Here is an 11,839-nt window from a genome sequence, read left to right as displayed (position 1 = left end):
GGTGTGTTCGATTAATTAATGACTAAATAGAGTTTGTGCTGCCCAATTTGATTGGCTGATCAAAGAAGAGAGATGTGCCAATGCTACCTTTATAAAAATTTAGAATAGAAAATTCACTATCAGAACATTAACAAAAATATCAATATAATTTTTTTGTCATTATATACTGATGAAATTACAGTGAAAAAATAAAAAATAAAAAAATCAAATAATACGGTAACATATAATTTTTACCAATAAAATTAATTCGACAGTAAAATATGTTCTTAAATATGTCAATGGAAAAAATCTCTTGGTATATACTGACGGAATATTCCTGGTTATAGCACATAATTATGTGCTATAATTGTGATAAACGAAGACTTTTTGTTCAGTAAGTATGTTACTTAAAATATCATTATTTTTGAATAATTTATTTTTATAATATCATAAACTGATATATTGTTGAATTTCTCATAGGCAACATCATAAATATTTACTGTTCTAGAACTCATAGCCAACTGAATCGTAAATTTTTCAATTACAAGATGAATAATTTTCGAAGTGGTTTAGAACACATGTAAGTACATTTTCTTCTTTATTTGTGTTTTTTTTTTTGCATTATTTTTGTTTTTTAGGTCATTATTTTTGTTTTTAGATCATTATTTTTGTTCAATTTTGTTTTCTTAAATTAATAGTGATGTTAAATTTTAGTTGTTATTGAAATATTTTTTGTAAATTTAGGATCACAAATATTACCACTTATAAATAATTGTATTGAATCTTAGTTGTTATTGAAATAATTGTTTCATTATTTTGTTAAATTTTAGTTTTTTTTTCAATTTTACTCTTCAATTGAATTAAATATGTAGGGTTAGTTTTAATTTTTGTAAATTTAGGTTAATTTTTTGTTAATTTAGGATTATATATGTTACCACTTAGAAAATGAGAATTTTTTGTGAAATTGAATTATTCTAATTTGTTGAAAGAAATTAGATAAAATCAACTGGTTTATGGCATATATATTGTATATTTGCTGGTTTAAAAATTTTAGGTAGTTTCCCGTAGAGGGGAGGTGCTGCTGATTTTTTTTATTACATCCATTTTTTTATTTGTTATTTTTTAAAAATATATTTAACTTACAACATTTTTATCTTGCAAGTCTACGGTTCTTAGATGCGAGCCAAGCCCAATGAAGCTTTGTGTTGAAACGCATGTGCGAAGTGATGACCGCTTAAAATGGGTGCAACAGTTCGTGGATAGCCGAGCTCGACACTTTGTGGGATGTTGATTTTTAACCATTTTTTTTTATTAAGTTATAATTTTCTTCAATTTGTTGAATTTGTTGTTTCTTTCCAAGATACATATAATAGCCACTTGAAGGAGAGATACGTGGACAATCCTTCAACCCATCCGAATATCGATTCAAATTTGTGATTGGAGACATGATCGTCCAGTGGGTCTGATAGAATTCAGGTGTATGAAATCTCTAGCACTACGACTGGGAACTTGTGGACGACCTGTAGTTTTTTGACCGTTGGATGCTCGCAATCAATTCCGAGCACTCAAATCCAGAGTTCATGTGGATGTTAGACCAACGAGTACATGATCGAATGGTCCATCTCAATGAAAAATATGAACGACTTATTGCGGATTATGAAGAACTCCGCTAAGTGTTAACGGAGATGAGATCACATATAGGTGATCCATGTGCTCCTTCTTATTGGCTTCACGGTCCTGATGACGACCGACTTCTTCCTCTTCCTCCTCCTCCTCCTCCAATGCTGCTTTTATTTTAGATTTATTGTATTTGAACCTAAAAATGTTTAAATTGTAATAAATATTAATTTTTATATTATTTTAATTTATTTTTATATATTTTAATTGTTTTCTACTTTTGTTCAATATATTTTTTTAAAATTTTAAATTATTATTGACGTGGTTATCAACAGACCACTTCCGTTGGCATATTCTATAGAGTTAAAAAAGAATTACTACAATTGTCACTGCTATTGTTAACTCTCCGATGAAATTACGGATGATATTTTGTCGGTTATAAATTATATTTAGCGACAGAAAAATAAAAACACCAATGGAAGTATATTTGGTTTTTTTAGTAATATGTTAAATTTACCAATAAATTTACCGACAAAATAAAGCGAGTATATTTTTTTTACGTGCTTTGATTTTCTATAAATTCATTGATAAATTTATTACTGACAAACCATAAATTACTGATAAAAATGATTTTTATGGATTGTTTATATCCATGATCCTATCAATAAAATACATACCAGCAAATTATAAAAATAAATACAAACAAAACATTTCTATCAATAAAATTATTAAATTTAATAATAATCTTTTTAACTACTACTAATCTTTTATAACTTTTATGGGAGTGCTCGCTACTCGATTCTCTTCCACGATGAACCATCCTTGATTTTTGTTTTTTGAAGGTCACAACATACAATAATATTTTGCCAATGATTTGATTATACAATATGATTTGATCAGCTCGTACACCCAAGATGATAGAATACTAGGACTTTATTAATTAAGAGACAAAATCTTAGACTAGTTCCAACTAGGAATAATTCAAGACCAATTCAAGAAAATTGACAAATTGTAGTTAATTTAAGCAGAATAAATCGCGTTATTTTATGATAATATAAAGTCTCTATTGCAAATAAATTAAATGGTGTTAGAACAAGAAATAACATGGTAGAATGCAGGTTGTGTTTACTTTCAGAAAATATTTTTTTGATTCCATCTACATAGATTTTTTTTCACAAGTAAACATGTTTATTACATATATATTTTTTTAAAAAAATAAAACAAAGGCCTTATTTATCAGATTAATTATCTAATTATATAATATTAGCTTTATTTCACTCAAATTAAAAATTATCATGAAAACATTATATTGTTAACTTAAATATTAGATTTATAATAAAAAATAAAATTATAATACTTGAAAACATATATAAAAATAATATTAATCCTTTATATTGTTAGAAATTGCTTGTATATATAATTATTATTCATATTTTTTCTTCAATTGAAAAATAATGAATAATTGTATTGAAAAACTATGGAGAACCTGTAAAATATGTTTTTCAAGCACATTATAAATTTAAAAAACTAAAACAATTTGTTTTCTAAATGAAAAAATATTTAATTTGATCAATAAATTTCAGTATTCTTTTTCTGACTCTAGTTTTAGTTTTTTAAATAGTGAAGAATTAGAAATCACATGTTTTCAATAACACAGTTTTTATTTTCAATTAAAAATTTGTTTTTTAAAATTTAAAAAAAAAAACTGAATTTCTTTTTAATCTTAAGTTTTTCCCATTTCTTTCCGTTTCCAAATGAAAAGACTTCGCCACATCATTTTTTTTCTTAATATTTCTTTGTACAAAGCCTTGGCCGTTGGGTGCTCAATAGAAACATCGTTTTCTGTGGCAGAGTAGAGTTACACTATTATGTTTTAGCCTTAAGTAGTTTTTACCTTTGTTACGGGTTAATTTTAAAATTTATTTTTATCTAGTTTTTTTAAAAATTAAAATATATATTTTTTATGAAAGACTACAATTTAAATTTTTAAGAAAAAAATGTTTTATTAAATGAATTATTTTTTTATACATGCATTTTTTACCAAAATATTTTTTATAAGTCAATTAATTTTTTTTATAAAAATTTAAATAATTTAAAACATAGGGAAATATGCATCTCTTCAATCTAAGCCACATTTTTTTTATTAATGCATTTATTTTTTTTAACGGAAACTTTTTAAGTAAAAAAAAAATTTTTTTAAATAAAAAAAACTTATAAAAGCAAGTTTCAATAAAAAAACCATTAAAAACCATGTTTTAATATTTTGTATGCAATCAATAAAAAATTAATAAATTTGATAAAACTATGTAAAAAACCTTACAATAAAAAAAATAAAAAATAAAAATTATTTTTACTGAATATCCATGACCACAAATCTAAAAACAAAATTACATTTTAGGTTCATATATAATAATTAACAAAATAACTGCTAATATAAAAATGCTAAAATATAATTTGAAAAAATGGCAAAATTGATTGGTGTGTAATGGAACATTATTTGACATATAATATAATTTTTTTTATTTATAATGAATTTTAATTAAAATTTTAAGAAATTTTTTCAAAAAAACCAAAGGATTTTCCATGCCTCGAAAATGTTGTGTACTTGAGCTAGCAATGCCAAATCCACGTGTCTGGCATTCTAACTTTTTTTTTAGAAAGGTGAATGATATATGTCATCGACTATATTTTATTTTATTTTTTAAAAAGAGCAAACAACACATCATCTAGTGGTATGAATTAGGTGGCTGAAAAATCAAGATCCAATATTTTGGATCCTAAAAATCTATTTTAAGCCATTTGTCATTGAAAACACCATAAGCACCTAAATAAATTCATTTCTGGTCTCAAAACACCCTTGAATCATTCTATGAACTAAAATTAAACAAAAAAAAAGAAAAAAGAAAAAGACCTAGTCCTACCCAGTTTAACATGCTAAACCTCTGACTTAAATCATGAAATTAAGATAAATCTCATATAAAACAAACTGAAATAAATTATGAAGTTTAATTCTCAATCAGTCAAAGTAATGAAAGATGAGATTGAAAAAAAATCAATTAAAAAAAGATCTAAAAAAACTCAAGTCAACCTGTAAAACTTGTAACTCGGGTTGTGAAACTGAGATAACCTCGTAAAAAGCAAACCGAAATAAATTATGAAGTTCAATCTCTAACAAATTTAATGTGTAAAGTATGAAATTAAAAAACAAAATTAAAATTAATTTTTTTTTTAAAATAATGATATAATAAACTGTAATTTGTGAAAAAGGTAACAATGATTTCCTCTTCTCAATTAGATGCTAATGGCAATACAATTCTCTTATTTTGATAACAACTAATTACTTAAACTAGTGATATATATATATATATATATATATATATATATAATGGCCTACAGTCAATTGACTATTTTATTCTAAGCCCATGCTTGAGCAACATGCAGAGTGGCTCAATCCTAATGGGCTGTGACCAATATGCTATAGAGTGGCTCAATCAATCATATTGGGTTCGGAGCAATATGCCATAGAGTGGCTCAATCAATACTAATGGGCTATGAGCAATATACCAGAGAGTGGCTCGATCCTAACGGGCTACTCAGGTTAGTTTCAAACTGCAAAATTAAAGCCCCAGTTTTAAGCTTATCCTAAAAAATCTTCAGAGTATAATTTAACTCGGTTTCTCATAGAGCATCGCTTCGGTTCCATTTTCCATGGCGCATATATTTCTACAGCACACTGCTGGGAAGAATTTCTTGAGAAATTGTTCCATAAAGTTCACTCCATCTTTAAATTTAAATGCTTAAATTAGTCATCATATTCCCTTATATATAAATTAATTAATGCATAAACAATGTAAACAATGCTTTCTGATTACAAGACTATGGAGGAAGTGAGAGAATTCAAGGTTCATAATAAAGAAAAAACGACAGGTTAGAGCAACACCTGAAATTCCATTGTCGAAGACCCAAAATAAGCCTCCCATGGAAGATAGGATATCATAATAAAGTAATAATATTCTTACTGTTAAAGAAATATCTCGTTTAAAAGCTTAAAATATTATGTGGGATTCTAATATCTGAATTATATAATTATTTAACACACGTCTTAAATAAAATCTCTTTGGACTGGAAAATTATACAAGCCCATACTATTTTGTACTTAATTTTTATTAAATAAAATGTGAGTAGTAAGATTCGAATTTATGACTGCTTGATTAACAAAACTCTAATATCATGTCAACCTTCTCATCCAAAAACTTAAGTTATTAGATGAGATTTTAAAATATAATTTATATAATTCTCTAACACACACTACTACCTTCACTTGCTATATCTCATCTTAACCCTCCAAGTTCAAAGAGAAGAAGAGATTCAAGTAGTAAACAATACATAGAGAATAAGAAGAGCAACCTTCCTTCAGTCAACATCCAATATTTTCTATGTAGGATTGTAATATTTTGAAATAAAAAAGAAGGTTTAATAGGAAATGACAACAATACCCTTAGAAGACTAAGTTTTAAGTATATATGGATGAAGGACATATTAGTAATTGAACAAAGAGTTGGTAAATATAAACGGAAGAAGAAGAACAAAAAAAAAGAAGACTTATATTTGAAAAGAGGAAACTGTAAGAATAAGAGAAAGAAGAAAAGATAAAGGAAGGAAAGGAGAGTTAGAAAAAATAATTTTGAAGATTTTATTTTGGGTTTGATTGATGAATTGATTTGAATATTATGGGTAATGATTTATTTAGTTGATTTTGAAACATTTTAGATAAGGATGATGATTTTGAGTTATAGTTTGTTTAAATGATGAATTTGAGTTAGAGATTTTGGTAGTTCAGCAGGAGATCTATGGAAAAAGCTGGGTTTGAGATTGAAGATGATAAAGTTTCAGTTTGGTTCCTCAATTTGTGAAATTTACACTTTAGTCCCCTAAACTTTGGAAAAATGACAGTTTGGTCTCCGAAGCAGAATTCAAGATTATGGACAGAATTGAGGATTAATTATGGGCAAAATTTCAGTGTAGTTATGAATTTATGATATTTTCAATATGGTCCTCCAATTTGATAAAATTACAATTCGACCTCTAAAAATATGATAAAATTCCAGATTGGTCCCTAGTTATAATTTTAGTTTTCAGGTTGGTTTGATGAATAATTGAGATTTATTTGGTGAATTATTATCAAGTTTTATGATTTGTTTTCTTTTGAATTAGATTTTGAGAAAAACATCTGATTTTTGGGGTTTTTTTTTTATAGAAAAAGGATCGATTTGGTTTATAAACATATAGGTTATGAGCTAGACCCTTAGTTAAATGTATTAAATAGATTTTACATTCTTTTTGAGTCATTTTTTAGTATATTTCCTTTTATATTCAGATAATCCTGATATTGTACTTGCAAGATATCAATAGAATTGCTTTCGATATTTGCTTTCGTGTCATTTCTACTTTTAAATAAGGTGAGTGAATAATTTTCATATGATAGAGAATTAATATAAATACTTGAATTGTTAATATTAAATTGATTGTGCTTCTTGGTAATTCTTATATTGTTATTTATTCCTTATTTATGATTTAACATGATCACTTATTGAAATTAAATCTTTGATATGAACCATTATATATTTTTGAAATGATAACTTCTTATTTGATTGATGTCATGGGTTGAGTCTTGAGATATGAATCTATCTGTTTTATTATGATATGAACATATAGTTTTAGTCTTTGTGCACATCGTATATGAACCCTGGTTGGTCGGGGGAGTTACCAATCTCTGACGACTGATCATCCTACAATAAATAGCGTCATGCTCATTGTATTTTGATTTTCTGACGAGCCTTAGCTTATGATATTCTTGTTATGGTCTATTTGAAAAACTTTACTATAAGTACTTAAAGCCATATTTGTATAAACATTCCTCATTATTGTATTATCTCGTGTACGTATATTGAATGTTATCTATTTACCGAGTTGTTGAACTTACTCTCTTGTTATTTATCTTTTTTAGGCTTATAATTTGTTAGCGGGTCATTTTTGTTGGACTTTTAGAATCTACTCTTTTGGTTGTAATTAATACTTTTTTTATGTCTAGTTAGTGCTCCACAACGACGGTAGTTGTACTAACTTTTATATTAAGATAATCAATTTATATTATGGAATTAGTTATGTTATCATGTTGTGGAGAAATCTGTTTTGTTTATATAAATAAAAAAGTTAGTATATAAGTTTGAGTTTGTAAAGGTATATAAATCTAGAAGGAGATCTTGTCTATAAACCGATCATGGATTTATAAATTGGGTCAGTAATAATGGAATAAGATATGTACTCTAAACTAAAGACTGAGCTGATCATAGCCTTTCTTGATCCCAACCAAGATATTAAAATGAAACTAAGAACAAGAATTAATTTTACAACAACAAAGTTAAAACTTAACTGCATATACTTCATGCAGCTTCAATTTTAGTCTGTTCATCCATTTCCCCCACAATTTTGTTCCAAAACCCGTGCTCCCTCCACACCCTATCCATTTTCTCGATTGGTGTATTCTTGGTCTCCGGCAGAAAATAGTATACAAAGGCAGTCATCACTACAACCCAGCCCCCAAAGAAAAAGAAAATTCCAGACTTGAAATGGCAAAGCATGGCTAGAAATGTTTGGGCAACAATGAAAGTGAAGAGAAAGCTTACAGCAACCACAATACTTTGCCCTGCTGATCGAATTTCCAGCGGAAAAATCTCACTAGGAACTAACCATCCTAATGGACCCCATGACCAGCTAAACCCAGCTACGTAAATACAAATCAAAATCAACACAACATAAGCATATCCTCCGCCTATACCACCATGATCACCTAGCTGAGCTGCCATTATTCCTCCCACCATTATTTGTGACACTAACATCTGCACACCACCAAATATAAACAATGCTCTTCTGCCAAGTTTGTCGACTACAAGCATTGATATAAATGTTGATCCAGTACCCACAATCCCAGTCACAACTGAAGACATGAGAGATGCGCTTTCGCCTAGTCCTATTGTCCTGAAAAGTATAGGAGCATAAAATGCAATCACATTGATTCCTGTAACTTGCTGAAAAAATGGTATGGCTATTGCCATTACTAGTTGAGGCCTATACTTCCTTTTTATGATTTTCTTAAATGGGTGCTCAACGGTTTTTGAGATTGAGCTAGCTTTGATGAGATCATCAAGTTCTGCTTGAACATCTTCAGTTCCTCGGACCCGTTGTAGCATTAGCTTAGCTCTTTCAGTGTCATCAGTGAGCTGAATGAGGCTGTTTGGTGTTTCTGGCAGGAAAACTGCACCTAGTGTAAGGATTGTAGCCGGGACTGCTGCCAAAGCTAGGGAGATTCGCCAGCCCCAACCGCCTTTGATCTTTTCGGTGCCATAGTTTATGAGGTTAGCAGAGAGTGCCCCGATGCCAATACTAAACTGGAACCCATTGTTAATTGCTCCTCTGTATCTTGGTGGTGCCATTTCTGAGAGATAGAGTGGGACTGCCTGCAGAACATGTCGGATATGAAACAAGGTGACTAAAAGAATCAATTGAAAGGAATCATGTAGTTCACCTGGTTAGCAAAACCAACACCAACTCCAAGCAAGACCCGACCAAATATTAGCATATAAACGTTAAATGCTGCACCACCAAGGGCAGCACCAGCAAGGAAGGCAGCGCCTCCTAAAAGAATTGATGGCTTGCGTCCAAATGCCTTGGTTATCGATGAGGCAAAGAATGAAGCAATAAAACCAGCAACATACATTGAGGATGTGAAGGAGGTCAACAATTGGCTATCAAATTTGCAGTAGTTGCTAATTTCTGTGTCTTCCTTCATCTTTCTGTACACTTTTGGGAAAAATTTCTCCAGAAATGGTTCCATTGAGGTAACACCACCTTCATAATGTAAACTAGCACTAGTTAATCTCTTTGTTTTTTTTTTCTTAGTTTTTATCTTAACATCAATGATTCAGCGAACGGATTGTATGATCAAACGAGTTCGATCAGGCAAGTTATAACGTAGCTGTTGCCAAGTCTTTTGCACATTCTCTAACATTAACTTTTAGTGTGAAATGAATGGTGGCAAGCTTCAAAGAGAAGATAAATTTCTTCTTCCTTTTTGGTTAGTAAACTTAGTAATTTAAATGCTATCTCTAAGTGTAAGATTACTTCATTATATTAAGATCTGCATAAAAAAACTAGTAAATTACAATCCAGAAAACATGAAAAATACGGTAACTTGAGTTCTATAGTGCCTAAAAACGACCACGAGAGCAAAATTTACAGGTTGACATTGAAGAAAGAACATGTTCAGTATTGAAATAGCAGAGAATTACACACCTGTAATTCCAATATCATAGCCGAAAATGACTCCTCCCATGGCAGCCATCATACAAGACAAAACAACAAACCATGTCATCTTGCCATTGCATAGCCCTCCTTGATCACTTCTTATGCTTAATTCCACTGCCATGAGACTGAACTTTTTTCAAGTTCACACACAAATCTGTGTTTGAGAGAGGAGGCAATTAGGAAGGAGGAGATATCTCAGATGGATAATGATATAGTGCTGTCTTTCGTTGACTCGTAGACTTCGACATCATAACCAGCCAAGCAGTACTCTTCATAGAAATTATAATATCATGAACACTTTGAACTTTAGAGGAGCATGTGGGACATAATATTGGAATTATATATATGATATGGAATCTTTTCGTTGTTAGACTCATAAGACTCTAAATTAGCAGGTTAATTAGATTAACTCGGTTTAAACGTCAAATATCAGAATTTTTTTCTTTTTTCTTGCAGTTGACTGGTCAGATTTGAATCGGCGTATGATTGAATCAACTAGATTACTAAAATTTTGTTGGTTCAATGTATTGTCACCTATCTTAGGTTAGGTTTCAAGTGTTAAGTTCCCAAGAACATTTCAACCAACCGATAGAGAATCAAATTGCTGGGTTGCCAATCCTGTGTGGGGCAAATTATTGAAAAACAACAAACTTGAATAATGGAGGGATAATAGAAAAACGACATTAATTTATGTATGGTGTCTCAACGGAGAGTTCGTAGTCATGTGAACCCCGTCCCTGCACTTGTAAAAAGGGCTGCTCATCAATTGTAATATGCAGGTGGCTATTTGTTCATATGGAAGCCTGTACATAAAATCTCTACATGCTAGACGTGCTGACGGATCTTCTATTTAGTTATTTGTTTTAAAACTTCACTCGACTTACAGATTGGAATGGTTAATATTTTTTTAAAATTAAAATAATATTATTTTTAAAAAAATCAATAAATTTTTGACTAGTTTTTACTGCTTGTCACATGTCACAGGTGTACCAAGGTATTTTATGAAGTTAGACTAGGTCAATCTTTCTTTTATTTTTTTAAATTCAGATCGGTCCAAGCTCTGAATCGATCAAGTTCTGGGTCAATCCAGCTGGTCCGAGTTTTATAAGTAAGATTAGTATACTATTATTAATTTAAATACTCAATATAAACTAAAATGAAAAAAAAATCTAATTATTTTTTTTGAATATGTAAGTTTAATAATAATATATATTAACGATAAATTAAATTTTTTTATATTTTATTATGTCTTGTACATCATCAATTAAACATAAAATAAAAACAATTATTTTATCCTATGTACCACTATAATTTTTTTTTTAATTTCCTGTTCTGTCTAATTTTATTTTTAGAGTTTTTATATTTTTTTTCGTCACCGCAATAACTAAACCCTACCTAAGTTGTCAGCTAGAAAACTAAAAAACAAATTACATTCGTAAAAGAATATAAAAAATACCCTAGGAAATAAAAATGCAACTACCGAGTGCATTTTCATGTTTTCCACGTGTAATCATAAGCAGAAACATTTTTTTTTTCTTTTTACAACAGTGAATGCTTAGTTTAAGATAAAAAGAAAATGAAATTTAACTAACCGAGCAAAATCTTCACCTGTTTTTCAATTTAAGAACATGTTTTGGTAGTCGCCTCTAAACACAAACATGCAAATACAAAATTATAAGTCATAATAAACAAAATTTTTAAAAAACGCAACACTGAATGCTAAGATTAAGATTAAAATAGAGAATTTTTATGATTTTTTACTTCCCAATTTGGGAAGAACAATGGCACCTCTTAAGAAGATAGCCGTGTTGTTATTGGTTATATCTGAGACAGAGGGACATGGAAATGGAAAACAAACTAGTTGCAGACTCTTGGTGAC

At 29.3% G+C, this 11,839-nt stretch overlaps 1 protein-coding gene across 2 annotated transcripts; it reads right to left on the bottom strand.

Annotated features, from left to right (window-relative positions):
• Nucleotides 1-7,859: 7,859 nt before the first annotated feature.
• Nucleotides 7,860-10,250, bottom strand: LOC7460374 (hexose carrier protein HEX6). 2 transcript variants are annotated; one of them, XM_002322966.4, is made up of 3 exons: nucleotides 9,949-10,250; nucleotides 9,182-9,504; nucleotides 7,860-9,113 (listed from the first exon to the last, which is right to left on the bottom strand). In XM_002322966.4, exons 1-3 carry the CDS (start codon nucleotides 10,079-10,081, stop codon nucleotides 8,040-8,042), a joined length of 1,530 nt encoding a protein of 509 aa, XP_002323002.1. In that variant the 5' UTR covers nucleotides 10,082-10,250; the 3' UTR covers nucleotides 7,860-8,039. The 2 variants fall into 2 exon arrangements, with proteins under 2 accessions (XP_002323002.1, XP_024443111.1); XM_024587343.2 differs by having other exon boundaries at nucleotides 9,893-10,039.
• Between the last annotated feature and the right edge of the window lie 1,589 nt (nucleotides 10,251-11,839).

This window comes from Populus trichocarpa, chromosome 16 (genome assembly GCF_000002775.5).
Source record: "Populus trichocarpa isolate Nisqually-1 chromosome 16, P.trichocarpa_v4.1, whole genome shotgun sequence".
Classification (NCBI taxonomy): Eukaryota; Viridiplantae; Streptophyta; class Magnoliopsida; order Malpighiales; family Salicaceae; genus Populus; species Populus trichocarpa.
This window is presented reverse-complemented; position numbering and strand designations above follow the sequence as displayed.

Excerpts from the sequence above, each read along its gene's own strand:
- LOC7460374 (XM_002322966.4), bottom strand. The coding sequence starts at position 10,081 with ATGGCAGTGGAATTAAGCATAAGAAGTGATCAAGGAGGGCTATGCAAT. Across the intron at positions 9,505-9,948 it reads CTATGATATTGGAATTACAG|GTGGTGTTACCTCAATGGAA; the intron begins GTGTGTAATTCT and ends TACATTATGAAG. Across the intron at positions 9,114-9,181 it reads GTGTTGGTTTTGCTAACCAG|GCAGTCCCACTCTATCTCTC; the intron begins GTGAACTACATG and ends CATGTTCTGCAG.